This window comes from Saccopteryx bilineata, chromosome 11, assembly GCF_036850765.1.
Source record: "Saccopteryx bilineata isolate mSacBil1 chromosome 11, mSacBil1_pri_phased_curated, whole genome shotgun sequence".
Taxonomy (NCBI): Eukaryota; Metazoa; Chordata; class Mammalia; order Chiroptera; family Emballonuridae; genus Saccopteryx; species Saccopteryx bilineata.
The window spans coordinates 14,651,546-14,671,604 of NC_089500.1; the positions used below are offsets into that span (position 1 = coordinate 14,651,546).

The window sequence follows — 20,059 nt, forward strand, 5'->3', positions numbered from 1 at the left end:
TCCTTTAAGTCAATTCTGGGAGCAGCTCTTCTAGGATTCTGCAGGAAACTTAAGAGAAATATTAGTGGGACAAACCCCAACCCTGCTGTTGCAGGTGACCTTGAGGCCACCACGGATACACAGTGTCTCCTCTATTGTCCACCCCAAACTCCCCTCCCCTTGGACGAGAACTTGGCTGACCTGGGTTGCTTACGACCCGCTGGCCCAGATCCGCACCCATGATGGGTATGGACCTGACAACCATACCTTTCGGGTCTATAGCTAGGCAAGGGATTTTGACCTCTGGGGGCAGCTGGCTTCAGCCTCCTGTTATCCTTCCTGTACTTCTTTAAGTTGGATAGATAACATGCTTTATTTCCAAAAAATCTCTGCAGCTCAGGCCCTTCTGGCTACCACTCAAGCTTTGCTGCTCATTATGAAAACTGCACCCACCGGGTCTCTATTATTTCAGGATCCTATTGTCCCCATTGTTGTCAGGGGGCCAGGCTTGCAGTGGCATCTTCTACCCTCAGCCCTGGCCCACAGTGCACACGGCCCTTCTCCCCAGCTCAGCCCTTACTGCTTGGGAGACAGAGAGAGGGCGCTCCGGGAGACAGAGGGAGAGAGAGTGTGCTCTGGGAGACAGAGTATGCTCAGCCATGCTCACAGAGCAGCCCCCTGCGGGGTTCCCTGCTGCTCAGAGCTTGTCTGCTCCAGCAGGCCCACCACGCTGAGCTTTGCGGTTCTTGTGTACCATTTGCAGGGACAGCTCTGCCATTTCTTCTTGACTTCACATCAGCCACCGTTTCCTCCGAGCTGCGCAGCACCCTATCCCTGGGTTCTTGCTGGGGTGCTAAATCCCATATCAATAAACTCTCTTTTGCCTCATTTATATTAATTCAGTAAACTTTCTTTTTGAACAATCAGTCAACAACCTCAACAGCCATAACCAACCAGTCCCATCTGCTGGCATACAGTTTGGGATTTCCTCAGTGTTGACACATTTTGGTGAGAAGATGCAACACGAAACAACGCAGCGAAGGGCCTGGTGAGCTCAGGTAGAACCGAAGACTTCCCTTTGGGTAAGATGTCCAGACCCATTACTGGAGTCTACAGAAAAGCACAGCAATGTGGCCTGACCTGTGGTGGTGCAGTGCATAAAGCGTCCACCTGGAACACTGAGGTCACCGGTTCGAAACTCTGGGCTTGCCTGGTCAAGGCACATATGGGAGTTGATGCTTCCTACTCCTCCCCACTTCTTTCTCCTTTCTCTCTCTCTCCTCTCTAAAATGAATAAAATCTAAAAAAAAAAAAAAATCTAATTAAAAAAAGGGCACAGCAATGCAAAAACCCACCAATGTTTCCCAAAGAACACAGTAATTTACAACCTTGTTTATCCATGCTCAATGAGGTCGTCGAAATGTTTACTAAAAGTATTCGTTCACATTTTATTGCTTACTGTGTACTGCTCTTGCCAGCATCTTAGACATAATCCATGGATGTAACAATGGCCGCCACCCACTACAAAGCAGGCACAGGCCAGATTTCTGGCCCTCTGAAAAACCACAGAATGTAGAGGACATTCGTTTGGCTGTGTCCCCCATTTGCAAAAACTAAAACTAAAACTCTCCAGCCAGACCTATCTTTTCAGAATATGGTAGAGTTGATTTATTTTTTTTAGTGTGAAAGAGGGTATACAAATGAACACTATATTTTCAGTTATATTTATCATTGTCTAATTAGCATATATCCACAGTAGGCCTGGCTGTGCAAGTCCGCGAGAAAACAGTGGTTCCTTTAGCTACTTTGCCGACCTCGGGGTTCCTTTGTCCTGCACTGGGCTGGACCGTGTGGACACCATTTGACTGCTCTTATCTGTAGAAAAGAATCTGAATCCCTTTGATGGAGGTACCTGTCCACAGAATGGATGGATCTAATCTCCCTGGGAAGAGTGCAGTGAATTGCGTACCTATCTCCCCGAGACGCATCGGCCTATCACTTCGTAGAAGAGCACTAATTACAAAACTTCCACAATTTGCAGAAAGGGACTTGGGAAACTAGAAACAATTCAAGTTCCAGAAGTACATGACCCCCTTTCTCATGCAAATGATCGAGTCAAACATGAAGGACAGTCTAAGGTTTGCCAACAAGAATCAAAACACAAGATTCTGAGACATAGGCACAAAATGATGTAACAAAAAAAAATGTACAGAAACCAGAAGTCTAACTGCCTTTTTAGGCACTCACGACTCCTGTGCAGCGGCGATGAAAGCAGTTGTGAGCTCGGTCCCTTTAAACGACAATTACCAGCACAAGCCTCTCTGGGGTCTTTTTTACTTTGTAAACAGCAAAAAGAACTGAGCATCTAATTTTTGAAATTCTTCCGGCTTTTCTTTTTGACCTTTGGTATTTGTATGTATTGACGATCTCTAAACCATTGTACAAAAACACCTTGAAGTGTCAAGCTTTAAAAATGAGTCTTCTCTTCTCCTTCTCCTGTGCAGCTTGGATTATCTTGGCCTTGTCAAAATACATTCTCTAGTTAGAGGCTGGAAATATTTCCCTCCTGGCTCCATGGTATTGATTTTCTTCAACACTCAGCTCTGTCAGTCAGCCAAGGAGGTGAGAGGTGAAAGTTCACCCAGCACCGCCTGGCTTTACCTTCCTATTAATGTCGTGCCCTTTCCGCATTTGATCAGTTTATGTGATCACCAATCATACAGAACAGGTACTGCCCCTGTTTTCCCTATAAGGATACATTTAAGTCATCAGGAGATGTTAATGCAATTCCCTCGATGGACACTGGGCGTTCAGTCCGGGCCAAAAACACTGTCAATTCCTTTCATGTTTATCTATTGCTTAATGAAAATTATACTGCTACATGATAATTGACTCATTCTGAGATGTTCTATTATTCTTCTCTGAAAATTAAAGAAGCACATTCACTACAACCTTCTGGGAGCCACGATGACCTCTTGTTACTCTTGCTTTTCTGAAAACCGGTTCCACTCTTTATTTCAGGGATTCAAATTCAACTCCAAACGAGTATTAAGTGAAATGAATTTCATGATCTCAGCACAGTCCCCCACCCCAGGGGCAGCCAACCCATATCATCGAATCTGACAAGATATAACTTGGAATTCGGTCTATTTAGAAACGTAGGGTGGAGATGAAAGCAACATGCATGCAATTCCCTTGCCCAAACCACAGAGGGTGCTGCTGAGTTTCTGGTAGGGGTGTTTCTCTGGTTCTCATGCCTCGACAGTGCAAGACAGGGATTTCCTTCACTAAGGTTCTACTGTTCTTTGTGAACAAGTTTGCCTTTCCTGATGCTGGTTTTCCAGGGAAGTGAATAATTAGATGGAAACAGAAGCTTAATTTGCTACCAAAGGGAGTGGGGGTGAGGAGAAAGCATATGGATTTCAATTGAGAACGTTTTAGAGTGAATAATGTTTTTAATGGGAAAACCAATCTTCAGTACAATTTTGTTTTATTTAACAGACATATGTACAGAGCAACATTCAGCACATGTAGAATCTATTAAGTGGTGTCATCGAGAGATGTCTTGAGAGGCAGACGTTTTAATTCACTCTGTGCACAGCGGGTTCAATCACTACTTTTCCATACAGGTGTCACATCGTGTCATCTTTTGCTCGTAAATTATCGGCGAAGCCATATATGCCTCTACATTTACGAGGACAGGTCCAAATACAGTGCCAACGAAATAATAAAACACTAAAAGCATACTCTGGAATGACAATACGAAGTTTCCCTCAGTGCAGAGAAATCTAAGCTCTGATGAAGTTTGGGCGGTGGTGGTCAAAATAGCCAAGGACAGATCTGTGTTAACAAGAGTGCAAATATTAGTTTAGCAAAGATATTTATCTAACTATTAAATATCATCCACCCCAGAGCTTTATAATCGTAATATTCTACTGACCAATAACCTCGGCCGTCTGTGCAGACAACATGTGACAGGTGGCCAAGCCCACTGCCCCGGGGTTGTGCTCCTGTGGGCCTCAGGTGTTGTCCTAGGTCTCTGTGGTGTGCATCCGCCATGTGTGTGTGGTGACCTGCCTAGCAGTCTCACACCTTTCTCTGGGTGCACCAAACATTTTGTTTTAAAAAATCTCTAAGGTATACTTCCACATCATCATTCCAAAACAGCTGTGTAGTCTAGAATAAATTAATCCCCATTTGAGTCCATAAAGTAAACATGTGCTGGGTGTTGAGAAGACCGGGGAGCCTTCTGGAAAGACCGAGGGCACCTTCTGTTTACTTGAACTTTATCTACATCGAACACAACAGTATATTCAGCGAACAAAGGCTACACTGTATAGTTCTTTGTTTCTTCCTGGAAACTACATATATAATCTTTATAAATACAATGTACATGCATGTTTCATAAATTCACTTTTGAAAGAACACCCAAAGTCTACAACCAAGGAATAGTGCAAGTTTGCCATCAGTGGAAATAATAGACTTCATATCAATATGAAGGAGATGTTCTAGTGGTATCAGTTTCTTAACATGGTCTTTAAAAATTCTGTTTCAATAAAATTACGGATGCATTTGTTCTCGAACTATGATCTTTACTCTTTTGCATATTATATAAACCTTGACATCTACGCCTTCAAATTAAATGCTCCCATTATAATTTTGGTTCCTCTGTAAACGTCACATATTTTCTCTGAATTTCATAACTCATCTTCTATTTTTGCAATAATAAGCCATTTTAACCAACCAACCACATCCCCACCTATATATAGATCAAGGTTCATTAGGAGCAATTCATACGAAATATTATTTTATGTAAGCTTTCCCAGTACCATGAGCAAGAACCCGCAGAATTTGACAGAAGGAGAAAGTGACCTAGTCAAAGCTGAATTCAATGTGTGATAAATACTCTTTCTTCCTGTAGTGTTTGCTCAGATTGACTGAGCCTCACATTTTTATATATACTCCTGACTACTTGTGCCACGGTTACTAATTTTCTAGGATACTTGTTTAAAAGAAATGCTGTCCTAGTTTTTCTTTATCTGGTCAGCAGTAGTTTGAAGGCCGACCTGTAACTATTACGTGATAACTGAGGTGAGCCGTACACCCGGGAGCTGCAGGTCTGTGAAGTTTCTAGAAGGAAGGAGTCAAGTTCTTTCTTTCAATGATCTGTAGCAACAGACACAAGTGTCTTCTTTTCAGGTACCTGTATGCTTCCAAACTTGGTTCTTTGTTCAAAAAGTCCATTTAAGGGATTAGTTATAGCAACTGGATAATTCTACAACCTAGAGATCATCAGTAGAGATAGTTTTATTTTAAACTACTAAATACATTATCACTTAAGCAGGATATAAGCATTTCAGAAGACTAGGTGTTTGGGAAACTGTATTTTCCACAAGGAAAAACATTTTTTTGTGTGTATTTTCTCATTAATCTCAAATCAGTTAGGTATTAACAAAGAAGGTAGTGGCTAAACCCTAGGAAATCGGATTGAACAATTTCCTAACAATCAGCTGAAGGAAAATTAAAATATGTAAACACAGAATCTTTTTGGTAAACAATAGCATGTTTTAGAAAATCCAAAGGAAAAGCGTTTTGACGACTAGAACGGCCACATTACCACAGATGCCACGTGGGACGCCCAGCCTCCGGCAGCTCTGGCAGGGGGCTCAGCCCGAGGGAACACGGTCTGACTGCAGCGCAATCACAGTGTTTATTGATTCCCAGGCTCTGCGGCACCCAGCAGTGGAGAGCTCTCGGGCACTGCGGCTTCCCCTCCCTCTCTGGTGGGGAAAATGACCGAGCGACAGAGGGCCACGTCCTGCAGAGCTATGTGCGCATGCCTCTGAATCAGTAGGTGGCATGAGCAGGCGTCTGTCCCAGACCATGCAGAGGTGACACAGACCTGGCTGCGCCCCTGGATGACACCGGGCGGGCAGGCACTGACCAGTGGCCCAGCGTAAGGACAGAGGAGTCTCGGTTTAGAGAACGGAAAGAAAGGAGATGCAGACGCCAGCATCAGACCATGAAGCGGTGCTCCTTCCCGTCGTGGGCCATGAGGATGACGTTGCGGTTGGAAGTCCAAATGAGCCGGGCCAGTTTGAGGGCGTTGTGGGGGCCGGGGGAGGCCGGCTGCACGGGGGGCACCTGGTAGGTTTTCATACAGCGCAGCTGTGGTGCTGAATTCAGCATGCCGATGCTCCCCAGCAAGGAGGTGTTCATCTGGGGACAGAGGGACAGGAGAGCACACGTGTCACAGACAGACTCACTTCCCTTGCCCTGACGCACAGCGATGTAAGTGCCACACTCTTCCGGCCACTTTCTCCTCCACAAGGCTCGCTCACGCTCACCTAAGAGCATACTCCTACCCTCTGAAGGGTCTCTTCAATGAAATTAAAATTGTCTGACCCTGTTAGGGTAAAATCATAAGTCTAAAGATATTTATTTTGTGGGTAGAACAGGACAGCAGGGAAGTCCAATCTTTAAGAAGGAAGCTATATAGTACATGCTAATAAAACGGTTCGACCAGACAATATTTAGAAATCATGAGTATTTCCAACCACTGACTTTCTTGTTTTTAACAGTGCTTAAGGATGAATCCACAAAGGCAGGTATTGGGACTAGTTCAGGAAAATGGAGCAAAGTGCGGCAGGAGAGAGTGAGTGGTGACTGGATCAAAGGGCAACACTTAATCCCCTCCCCCATCTCTATCCACCACCACCTGCCCTCCTCACCTCCATTTTAAAAAGTTCAGTTTCTGGAAAGCTCTAGTTATTTCGAAGGGGAAAACGAGAATCAGCTACACCTCAACACTGTGCCTGCGGCTCACTGTGTCGCTGACGTGCGAGAGAGGATCCCTGAACGCCTCACTGGCAGTTCCCTCTTATTGGCTGGTTTTCCAGAGTTGATCTGAATGTTAAGTTCTTTTAATCCATTCACATAAGTGAAAAATAACATGGAAATAATGGCTCCTAAATACCATGTATTCCAGGCAAAGGGCTAAATATTGAATGGCAGTTATCTTAGCAAAACTATTGTCCTAGTGAGGGAGTCTGATGAGGTCTTTGGATTCTAAATATCACTTACCATTTTTCCAACATATGTCTTTTGTGATATTTATTGAAAATCACATGGGAACCATACGAGAATTAGGAAAGAGTCCTCCGAAATATTCTTTCTCTCTGTACTATTGATAATTTTCTTTTTCAGTTCTCTCTGCAGTAAAACCTCCATCTAGATTTGGAAGGTTCTGGGGGCTGGCGTGAAGCATGCAGAGTATGACCCAAGGTACACGAACAGCCGACGCACGAAACCTTGGCGAGTCCTCGGACACTGAAGACATGTTTCGCTGATCCCGCACTCTGCATTCGGATCAGCGCGAGCAGCAGCGTTCCCTACCTGGGCCTGCGCAGCAGCGGGGCGGTGTCGGAGGGCGTAAATCATGGCATCTCTAGCAGGATGCGTGCAGGCTCCGCTGACACTTTCACAATTTAAATCATCTTGAGTAATAACCCTTTTAAGATGACTAATGTTACTGATTTTACTGCATTAATAATAGTGCCGAACACAACACAGAGGTGAAAAAAAATCACTAGTGTACGAGGTCACATTTTAAAACCAAATGTATGGTTATCATTAATTCTTTCTGTTAGGCTCAGTTACCATCTAGAGCTGGGCAGTACTACTGTCATCCTTCAAAGCTTCTTCTCTGGCTTCCTTCTGTCTCCCCCAAACTCCATGAAAGGTACAAATTAATGCCTTATTGCTTTCTGGAGGTTCCCAAACAATTTCAACATAAATAACAATGGTGAGCTTGATTTTATAGTTCTCACTTGTACAGAGAGTAACAGTATATGATAATTTAGTCCTCTTACAGAACATAGTCAAATGATTCAGAAAATTGTTGGTTAAAATTAACTGGCATCAACAGCATACTGTGCTTTAAAAAAAATCTAATTTCTCAGTTGATAAATAACCACAAAATATTTTTCATTTCTTATGGATTTTCTATGACATAAAGAGTATGAAGCTTGATTTCTGCTGGTGGCTCAAAATGCTCAGGGCTCAGACACTTGCTTATTTTTAATTCTTCTTTTAAAATTTAGCCACATACAAGAAATGGGTAGAGAGAGCCAAAGGCAAGCAGGGAGAGAATATTTTATTGGAGTTTTAGGATGGAGACTTTTTTAAAGGTCCATGATTATATCTAGGTTTCCCTTAGAAGCTGAGCCATCCCTCAAACAATTGATAAATCGATTGATGAATGCCTTTGGTAGGCTCTAACAGCCTTCCTGCCTCAGGACAGGACTATTCCAAATTCTGTAAGGTAGATAACTATTACATTTGCATACAGTTGGAACAATGAAGACACTCATCTCATGTTAATTGTAATTTCTTGTTTCTCAGACCATCCCTTCCCTATGACCTCTTCAAGTTAGAGATGAATTTGAAGTAGGAGGAGTATTAATTTTCCCAATAAACTCAAAGAATTCTCATCAGAACAATTAACAATTTTGTTATTTAATATTAATTTCGTTTTGACCAGTGACAGACTGTAACTATACTAAAGTAAGGGCAATTTGAGCCTTGAATGAATGAAAACTACCTGGAATTGTAATGTTTGGTAACATTCAAGTTTTCTGGATTACAATGATATAGTCATTGTAGAAAAGTCAAATAAAAAAGAGAAGTATAAAAAAGGAAGCCAAAGTCCCCTGAAACCCCACTTTCTAGAGATAATCACTAACACTTTGGTGAACACCTTCCAGACCTTACATTCACATAAGGAGAAGCTAGTTTTAAAGAATTTTACACAAACAGGCTCATATTAAAAGACAGTTTCACAATCTGTTTTCATTCAACAAAATGCTGAGGGCAATGTTTTCATGTTAATGACCATAGGTTCACATCATCTTTTTTTAAATGGCTGAATAGTATTCTATTGTATGATGGAATAAATAAAAATAAACAAAACCAATATCCATCTAACTTATTATTAGCATTTATGAAAGAAGATGCTTATTTGTTAAAGGGTAGTGGTAAAATTTAAGAGAATTGTGTGGTATTTTATGACCCCCCCATCTCCCTTGATCAAATATCAATGAATACACTGAAGTAAAATATTTAATTATAAAAGTACATTGTTGGAGAGTTAAAGGAATTGGAAGATTACCAAATTACACCATTCAATAGTTCAGTATGTAAACTAAATAAAGTATAACTTTGGCTTTTCCCTTCCCTTTAAAAATAATGCCTCACCAAACCAGTTCTAAAAAGCTTATTTTCTGAACACACAGATACATACACAGATGTAATTCATCACAACAGGAGGCGTTTTAATGCTACTCTCAGTGTAAGTAATGCTGCACACAGACCTTTTACCAAGTCTCACTTGAGTAATTATCCAACCAATATTTCTCATTAACACTCATTTTTCAGCAAAGAATTTTAATAGTTGATGGCTTTTGTAAGGTTCTATATTAATAAGACTTCATTATGTTTTCAAAATATATTGCAGTACATTTACTGGAATAATATAAAAGTGTTATCATACATCACTAGAACTAAACAGTATGTATGTATCTAAATAAATCAGCAAGTCCATTGGGGAGAACAGTGGTAGAGCCTGCCCCGCTTTTTGGAGTCTCTTCAATTCAAATAAAAACTCACTAGACTTCTGGAAGAGGTTTTAGTGGATTTTCCTGATGAGGCTGAATAATGTTTCTATGCTCTTCACTTGAATTTCAAGACCTATTTGGTATAATTTAAGCACATGAGAAACAGGCTGCATTTTCAATTCTAACGCTGGGTTTAGAGGCAGGAAAGACCTGGGTGCTGCCTGACTTGCTTTTGCTGTGTCCACAGAACACCCACACCTGCAGGTAGCCAAGGCCGCCCTTGCAGGGGAGGAGCGGGTGGTCTAAGGAGACCCCGTGCACAGAGCCACACGTCAGGCGCCCCGGACTTGGCAAAGCCAGAGGCTGAAGCGCTGGCCCGCGGAGGGATGTCTCAAAGACATACCATCTAAGAAAGGTGCCGATCAATGGGCTGGGCAGAAACGCTGATACAAATAGAAAAATATTTAGGGAAGAAAGAAACTGATTCAAACAGAACCTTGAACATCTAGATAAGGGGGAATAGGTTTACCATACAGAAACTCAAGAAAATGCTGGGAAAAGTTTCAAATTCCTCTATATAAGCAATAATATCGGGAGGGGGTAAGTAAAGTTGGACAAAAAAGAGATTTCTTTGTGTTTTTCCCACAGAAGAAAGTGGGCAGAACACAAGCTCCTGGAAAGCAAGGACCCCATAGGCTCGGTGTCCCTGAACCAGACAAGCACCCAGCACCCAGCTCAGACGCCAAATAAATGTCGGAGAACGAGCTTGACACAAACATGTCTCCTTATTTCAAGAGAACAGGAAATGGGAGAGTATTCCTATCACAGTCCAGTGGGTGTAAGACAGACCACTGTGTAATTGCTAGGTAAACTCTTTAAAGGACTGTTGTAGCGAGAGCCCGGTTTATGGACACGTAATGGGCTTGGGTGTGGGATTTCAGCAGTATAAAATACGAGTCCTGTGGTTACCCGCCAGGACACATGAAGAGTGGGTGAGATCTCTCAGGGAAAGAGGTTAACATGAGCCGAGTGAGACGCTGGAGTTATATTCTGGAAGGAAGGCTAATGAGACAATAAACTGGAAAATTAGATGAAGAGTTAGAAAAAGTCTGACAGATCTGGAAGTTGACATGCTTTCATAGACTGCTATTAATTGAGCAATTTATTATAGCTGTTTTACATTTTATTAGCTATTGATTTTTTAAAAACCAGTAATTATCAAGCTGTGATGAAATCTTGTTTAAACTTTTGCTTTTTTAGCTTTCAAAGCAAACGAAACAAAACCAAATCTCATAAAACATACATCCTAGGAAAGTAAAGGTAAAAACAAAATTTTAAATTAACTTTTTTAGGGGGATCAGGGGTGGGAGTTGGTAATGTTTAATTTTTTGTAATTATTAGAAGTAACATAATGAAAAAGAAGATTGGGTAGACATTAATCACTGATGGTGAAACAAGTTCCATCAGAGAAATTAGTTGTTCAATGTTAATATTCATTTTACTCCGAATCAAACATAGGCATTCTTGTGCCAGTCAAGGATACGCAGGATTTTGAAAACGTTCCCATAGCTTAGGAAAGCAGAGCACATGTGATGTGGGAGTCAGAACGCACACAGCGAGACGGTATTCGAACAGGAAGCTGACTCCAGCTGCCTCTGCTCTGCCCCCTGCCCAGTCAGGGTGTCTGAATGCCTTGCTATTCCTGAGCAGCCTGAGCCCGGCTTGCCCCGCCCACTATGCCCTGCTCGCCTCTGAATGGTTGCTCCTCCTCCCTAAACACCCGCTCCACAGCATCACCACGTCTCAGCTCAGATATCACTTCCCCTGCGGAGCCATCCACACCTGGTCTCAGGTCTCCCTCTGTACTGTAACTGCTTGCTTATTTACCTGTGCCTCCCGGAGACTGTAAGTTCTGTGAGAGCATACCTCTCCCCCCTTTCCAGGCTGCTAATCGTGTCCTCGGTGTACCCTGCACGTTAAGCATCTTGCGTGTAACCAGTAGGCAATCAACAGTTGATATTTGCCAAAAAAGGGAGACAGGGCTGTCAGGACAACAGGAAGCCCTTCCCAGCAGATCATGCCAAGCACCTAAAGTGCCTGTGTCATCAATGCTTACCTGCCAGAAAGAAATGTGGCTGTCGGTGTTTGAGTAGGTGGCGAGATAGCGTCCATCGGGAGCAAAGGACACTGCGGTGATCGGTCCCTTGTGTCCATGGATCGTCTGAAATAGAATTCAGAGTCATTAACTGTATGCATTCCTCTGAATGAGGACACAAACATATGCAAATGAATTCAATGTTGAACAAGTTATGTCATGGATATTAGATGCTGTTATATTATTTTATTTATAAAATCAGGTTAGAGAAATCAGAAAAGCAACTAGCCAGTTCTCTCACTGGTCTATCGAAGGGTTTCCATCTTGTTCTGTGGAGTCTACCTGTTTCCGAGTTAGGAGGACAGCATATATTGATGGGAAAACCAATATGCTAATTCATTTATGTCCATTAGAAGAAAGAGTTTTACAATTAGGAAGGTAAGAAAGCAACCACCAAACTTACCCAGGAACGTCCACCCTCTGTAGTGAAAAACAATCAAAGCTGTATCCTAACATCCCTATCCGGAAGGAGTTAAAAACTATAATTTCAACCCCTTAATAACTATACTTTTTTTATGTTTTATGCTTCATTTCCAACCAATAACACTGTGTTCAAATATATATGGCTACAATTAGAAAACACACATACATGCATGTGTTGTAGTTTGACCACACATATAAATCAAATACTATTAAAAACAAGTTAACAAGGATAATTTTGAGCCTTTGCCAAATAGCTCTCATTGATTTAACCATGAATAAAAAAAAGTTGTATTTTAGACTAGGTCTTTGATAAAAGGTCTTTAATAAAAAATTATGATGCCTGACCTGTGGTGGCGCAGTGGATAAAGCGTTGACCTGGAAACACTGAGGTTGCCGGTTCAAAGCCCTGGGCTTGCCTGGTCAAGGCACATATGGGAGGTGATGCTTCCAGCTCCTCCCCCCTTCTCTCTCTCTCTCTCTCTCTCTCTCTCTCCTTTCTATAATGAATAAAATCTTTAAAAAAAATAAACAACTAAGGTGTTGCAGCGCGCAATGAAAAACTAATGATTGATGCTTCTCATTTCTCTCTGTTCCTGTCTGTCCCTGTCTATCCCTCTCTCTGACTTACTCTCTGTCTCTGTAAATGAATGAATAAATAAATAAATAAATAAAATTATGCTAAAATTTAATGATATTAATAGTTATTAAAAACCACTGGGACACTAAGCAAATTAGTATACTGTATTAATAGTATATTAAAGGTCTCTACTACACTTAACTATTAAAGACCACACCTCTACTAAATTAACCAACAGTCAGTCTGCTCACAGGCTCTAGGTTGGTCTCCTCCCTTGGTCTAGAAAGGAATGAGGAAATGTGTTCCTTTAAACCAAGACAATACCAGGAAGGTATTTGTTTGCATCAGCTGTACTTTGCTGAAGAATCATAAGCCTTGAATCTCGGCAGATGCATCAGGCTTGTCATATGATTCAGCCCCATAAATATTGTAAATTTCTGTTAGATTCTCCTCATATTTGTATCTGAGTGATTACAAAGAGGAAAGCGATGGTGTGTGTGTGCGCGTGCATGTGTGTGCATGCGTGCGTGTGTGTGTGTTAGAAATATATTCCTCAGTGCTCTTTGCATTCCATTCTTTTTTTTTTAATTAATTAATTTATTTTTTACAGAGACAGAGAGTGAGTCAGAGAGAGGGATAGACAGGGACAGACAGACAGGAATGGAGAGAGATGAGAAGCATCAATCATTAATCATTAGTTTTTCATTGCACGTTGCAACACCTTAGTTGTTCACTGATTGCTTTCTCATATGTGCCTTGACCATGGGCCTTCAGCAGACCGAGTAACCCCCTGCTCGAGCCAGCGACCTTGGGTTCAAGCTGATGAGCTTTGCTCAAACCAGATGAGTCTGCACTCAAGCTGGTGACCTCGGGGTCTCGAACCTGGGTCCTTCCGCGTCCCAGTCCAACGCTCTATTCACTGCGCCACCTCCTGGTCAGGCTGCATTCCATTCTTTATGGTCATTGGGCTTCCAAGGCACCATGGGATCCAAAATAATGCCTGCTTTCCACAGAGAAACAATATTATCCTGGCATAGCACTGGGCTCTGGGCTGGGGACACAGCTGTGAGATAGACTGCCTGGCTGCACTGGGCTCCACAACTTACTGTGGGACCTTGGGCAAGTCATGGAAGTTACTTAACCTCCAGCACCCATGTCTATAGAGTAGGATGATGATGATAACGATATCGACAATACCTACTTGGAAGAGCTATGTGAAAATTACATGAGTTAATAATATGTCTACAGTACTCTGCATAATGCATGGCACAGAATAAGACTTCAATAAATACTATTAATATTTGTGTTACCCCTCCTTACTGAAAGATGACCAGACTTATATACTTGAAAGTCACTAAGAAAGTAGTGAACTTAAATGTTCTCACCACACACACACACACACACAAAATGGTGATTATGGGAGGGAATAAATACGATGATGATAATTATTTAGCAACATGTAAGTATATCATATCATCACCTTAAAACCACACAATGTTATATGTCAACTATATCTCAATAAAACTGGAAAAAATGACCGGACAAAAGTAACTCAATTATTTGAGTATACCATCTAATGAAAAACATGCACCGGAAAAATGCCGAAACATATACTTCAGAATCAGCATCTGCTAACATACTAGGTACTAGGGGGTCCGAACACAGATTCCAGACTGTGGTATTTTATTTAAGTGATGAGGTAGCTGTCCATGGTACTAATCTACAAATGTGGTGCTAAATTAAGTAACAGGGTGAGCATGCTGAATAATTATTGCAAGAAAGCAGCTCAACACTATCTACATTAGAATAAAATTATTGTAGGTGTGGGGGGAAATGTAACCAATTAAAAGGGGGAAAATGACCATTTCCACTTACTAGGTCAGATGAATAAGCTCACTGGAAAAGCACCTTTAAAAATGCTAAAAATCTGAAATTCTGTTGGGCCAATCTGAGGTTATTTTATGATGAAGATAGTTGACTAGTAAGGCCTTGTTTTATAACAAGGTTTTAACCGAAGACCCTTAAGCTGAAACCTGATTGTAGGTTTATTTGGTTTGGTGTGTAAAATGTTTTTAAAAAATGTTTTCTGTGTTTGTATTCTAATTCATCAGCTAGTGTGTAAAATCAAGATTTCTAGCCTCCCCTGAAACTGGAAGCTCTGGCAATACTGAGCCATTCACACATGGTGACATCAGTCAGAGCCGAGGGGAAGCGGCCCCTCTGCCATTTTAGCAGTCCCAGCCCTAACACAAAAGAGGGCCTGTGTACCTAACACCTACAGCCTGGCTCCCTTATTTCCCAACCGGTCTCTTGTGGCATTTAATACAACCCTTGCCTTAAAGATATCTGATACAAATAGTTTCAGCCATGCTCTGGGGTCCCAGTCTGCATCTAAAAGTGTGAGCAGATTGAAAGTTCCTGTAAGAAAAGTTGGCCCTTCTTGCAGGTCCCCCAGAGCCCAGCTTTGCAGAGGTGGACTGATCCTCCTTTTGGAGTTTCAGCCCCAGAATCTCATCTCAAAACAGAAGGCTAAGCCCGCCTCCTTCAGATTAGCATCCTGCCTTGATCAGCAACCAGAATGCACTTCAGACAGTAAGAGAATGAGGTAGCGAGAAACCAGCTGGCCCAGTGGAGCATGTACCAACCCAACGGCCACACTGAGGCACCTCTCCATGAGACTAAGTTAGCCCCGTTGTAAAGGCAGAAAGCCAGACACAGGCTCCTTCAGAAGAGTCTCCCTGCCATATTTCATGTGATGCCTTCATCTTTAGAGAGGGCTGGAATTTAGAACAGCGACGTGAATACTTCTGTATCAGTTGAAGCCACTCTTTATTAAACGTCTAACAGAAGCCTCTGAATTAAGTTCCTCTTGGCCTTTTCTGCCAGGAAAATGATTCTTTTCAGAGCAATTCTGTTGCTTTCTTTTGCCATGTAACAATAATTACATAACCTGACACGTGCTCACTCTACTGCCAGGACACTCAGAGCTGAATTTATGCTCATTCTGTGCATCTACTGATGAACACCTCCGACTCGTTTCACTAATCACTGTCCTGTTTCCCTGTGCGGTGGTGAGGTCCTGTTACATACTGAGCTTAATTTGCTAGTTTCTTTAAAGTCTCTTTTTGACAAAGGGGGCTGCACTTTAGATCAGGACACATTAACCCCCACACACAGAATAGCATACTGCTAGGTACCCCACAGGGCCCTTAGGAAGCATCCCAGAAACCACTGAACAACGACCACGGTGTCAGCTGACAGGCCTGCTGTCTTAGGAGAGAGCGAGTGCCACTCACGGTAGCTCAGAGAAGCTTGCTGTTTTAAGTGACTTGGTACATCTGGTGAGTTCATTACAATCCCAGCCTAAGAGGCGCGTCAGCCCTCAGCGTAATGGAAATGCCGCCATTTGTCTTTTGTGCAGACTCTCTGAACTTCTGAGATCCGTGCAGATGCCACCTGAACTGACTCTGGCTTCCATTTCAGCGTTAGGGACGCAGCTGTGTGGGGGTCGCAGCGAACCTGGAAGTGCTCCATGGTGGCAAAACCCACTGGGTGGGATCTTCAATGCTACACTGGAAAGAGCATTTTCCAGAATAACAGGTTTTGAAATGAAAGGAGGCCTGGTCTATTTTTAATATGCGAATGAGTATCATGTCTTGTTATATTTTTAGTCAAAGAAATCGCTCTCTTGAATAGACGGAGATAGAATATAAAGAAATTAATCTAATTCAAGAAGTGCCAAGAACAATAAAAGAAAAACGAGCAATTATCCCTAGCAGGAGACAGCATGTCGCATTGTTGAACACCCACTCTCCCTTTTCCTTGTGAAAGGAAAGGAACTGAGAGGCAGGGTTAATGATGGGAACACTTGCACTTACCCTACGGTTCTCAACAGGTGCTCTCAATGCACTCCGCAAATACAATTAACCCTGCTGGACAGGGAAGGAGAGACACGACTTTCTAGGACGGTTTGGTCAGCGTTCATGGAAGCTATAATTGTCTAGAATGTTCTCCTTAAAATTGCTTTTTAAGTGGTCTGTCTCTTCCAAGAGTTCTTGATATTGTTTCCAAAGGGAAAATTTGAGCATTAAACCCCAAAAGGAGGACTCTGTTACACCCACTTTCAAAACAAGATGAAAAGAGAATAATTCATATTTTTTTGCAGGTCTCATCACTTTTTTCAAGGGAAGGGAGAAAACCCAACCAAACAAAACATTTTCCTACTTTTAACATAAATTGTGAAAATTCCTAGATGGAGGTAAAATCTTGCTACCATAAATACCATCACAAGGGAAAGATTTATAAACCACCGACCCATGTGTCTTGTGCAACATTTGCTAAAATGAAGTGAACAATGAAAGAAGTTGGACGGAAGCTGAAGAGCCCGCAGGTCTCTGCAGAGCTGGGGCTGAGGGATGAGACAGGCAGTTGCAATTTGTGAGGCTGGGGTGGGGTTTGAAATGTCTGCTAAGTTGAAAATAGGTCCCCAGTTGGCTGCACCTGAACATTCTAAAAATACAATTAGGCTTTGAGTGGCGGCGTTTCCCCTCAAATGTGTTCAGGCGGAGGGCACACAGGCTTTTGTGAGGCACGAGCAGACAGAAGCCCTGAGTCTAGCGTGAGACACTGCCCACACATGTCTGCCCACCGGTGTGCAGAGGATGAGCCCTGGAAAGAAAGGCAGAGTAATACCAAAGACCTGCGAAATCCTCTTTTCCAAGCGGTGGTCCCTCTTCCGGGCCACAGACAATGCCGAGGGAGGGTCAGGGCGCCTCACCTTTGTACCTGAGGCACAGACAGCACCAGATCAGAAAAGGGCAGACGAGGAGGAAGGACCAGGGTCTGATCTGCATGCTTGTCTAACATCCCAAACAGGAAGCCCTGATTTCAAGGCTGACTAACTAGAAGGGAGGTAACTGCTTAAGGCCAGAAGAAGACAACGACATTGCTCTGATTGACAGCTCTGTGTGTTAGGCAAAGGAAAGACTCCGCCAAAAAAACAAAGAGGGCGGGTGCATTTCAAGAGTAGTGAAGTTAAGAATTAATTTTTTTTTTTGTATTTTTCTTTTATTTCTTTTTTTTTTTCTGAAGCTGGAAACGGGGAGAGACAGTCAGACAGACTCCCGCATGCGCCCGACCGGGATCCACCCGGCACGCCCACCAGGGGGCGATGCTCTGTCCCTCCAGGGCATAGCTCTGCTGCGTCCAGAGCCACTCCAGCGCCTGGGCCAGAGGCCAAGGAGCCATCCCCAGTGCCAGGGCCATCTTTGCTCCAATGGAGCCTTGGCTGCGGGAGGGGAAGAGAGAGACAGAGAGGAAGGAGGGGGGGGGGGTGGAGAAGCAAATGGGCGCTTCTCCTATGTGCCCTGGCCGGGAATCGAACCCAGGTCCCCCACACGCCAGGCCGACGCTCTACTGCTGAGCCAACCCGCCAGGGCCAAGAATTAATTACTTTCAAGGAAAAAAACTTCCCCTTTCTTTTCTCTGAAGCAACCCATTGTGACAATTTTTATTATATATTTAAGGTTCATCTGCTCAAAGAAACAAATTATAGATTCAAGACATAATTTAGGCAGATGATAATGGCATTTTAAAAGAGTCTCATCAAAAGGCTCAAGGATAATTACAAACATCACGGTGAACTAAGCCTTCTGCACCCTCTGTGTGCACGGGCTCTTGAGGCCATGTGATGTTGCCAAGATCAAGGAAAAGTCACCTAATTGTTGACTGTATGTAGACAGGATTGCCTTAAAGCGGATCTTAAATCTTTTTTTTTTTTTTTTTTTTTTTTTGAGAAAGAGACAGACAGACAGGAAGGGAGAGAAACAAGAAGCCATCAACTCATAGTTGTACCACTTTAGTTGTTCATTGATCGCTTCTCATCTGTGCTTTGATCAGGGGGCTCAAGCTGAACCAGTGACTCCTTGCTCAAGCCACTGACCTCGGGCTCAAGCCAGCAACCCTGGGATCAAATCGATGATCCCACTCTCAAGCCAGCAAGCTTGTGCTCAAGCTGGTGACCTTGGGGTTTCGGACTGGGGACCTCAGCATCCCAGGTTGATGCTCTATCCACTTGGCCATCACTGGTTAGGCAAAAATCATTAAAAAAAAATCTCTAGAGAAGATTCCAAAACCTCGCCTGAGGACCCTTTCCTGTATTTAACAATGTGTGCTGTCATGAATGTATTTCTTAGAACAAGTCTAGATCCCGAATGCTGGAGAGCGAGCCTGCCTCCTCTTGTTCTGGCCAGTAGAGATGGAGGCTGGTCACCAGTCTTAGCAGGACCACTTTTGTAGACTTGAGGACCGTTAGAGCAACTTGCCCCCTTTTCACTTAATTTTCATTTTCAGGATTTAAAAAATGTCTCAGAGACTATAACCTTTACTTTTGGCTGTCACTTTCCAACTTTTTAAATCATTTCTATGGCTTTTCCTTAAACTCTCTTTAAGCTTTCAAACTGTGACATCTTAGAGTCACATGGTATCTTAAAGGTCACCTTATTCAATCAACCACGTCTCAAAAATGTGCAATTTCAAATCGGACTGAGTCTGTCTACAGACAATCGTAGAGTTTCTCCTAACACCATGCGGGAGAGCCAGCATTGTGCTTATTTTATCAGAAAACTGCAATGTGGCCACTGATACTGTTAGAAGATATTTACGAGAACTTGAGAAGGAAAGGCTGATGAAGTCCGCATGCAGGTGGCTGGCGTTCAAAGTGCTCCTGGTTACCTGTAGACCAGGGTGTGGGCACCTGAGCCCAGCTAGTAGTCCTGGTTGTGCTGAAATCCTGAAAATACCCACGTCAACATACCTGTTCTCAATCCTCTTCCACTAAACTTTCCAAAAGTCACCTGAACTAATTCTGCATCTTGACAGCTTATTTGCACTTAAAAGTGTGCCTCCTTCAACTGCTGCCCATGGTCCCACCTCTTCTCTTTGTCTACGTCTCCACACTATCAATCCTCGACACATACATCATGTCACTTGGGTACTTAAAAGAATAGTTTCTGTCTCATCATTGTGGTCAATGATGAAAATGAATCTTATAACTTCACACGTTAATTTAAAACAAAAGCACTGCATTTATCAAAGGCCAACAGCAAAACAGCTTTTGTCATCATTTAAATAAATTTTAAACCCGTGCACTAAAAGGTACACCAGCATTCATTTCTGCGCTAGGCGCTGCAGGGAATCAAAAGCATACAAGGAGGAAGCTTCAGCATGTTTTGTGCCGGTTGCTACTGTAAGCACTTCTACGTAAACATCTTAATCCTGAAACATCAACTATGACTTAAGAATACTGTATTA

General features: G+C 42.7%; 1 protein-coding gene across 3 annotated transcripts in view; it reads right to left on the minus strand.

Moving 5' to 3' along the window:
- Positions 1-3,414: 3,414 nt before the first annotated feature.
- WDR7 (WD repeat domain 7) overlaps positions 3,415-20,059 on the minus strand; it is a 313,941-nt gene continuing 297,296 nt past the window's right edge. For all 3 annotated transcript variants that reach the window (XM_066246276.1, XM_066246273.1, XM_066246274.1), the window contains 2 exons: positions 11,710-11,814; positions 3,415-6,198 (listed from right to left, as the gene is read on the minus strand). In XM_066246276.1, the coding sequence (XP_066102373.1) occupies positions 5,995-6,198; positions 11,710-11,814 (309 nt within the window). In that variant the 3' untranslated portion in view covers positions 3,415-5,994. The remainder of the gene's footprint in view (positions 6,199-11,709; positions 11,815-20,059) is intronic.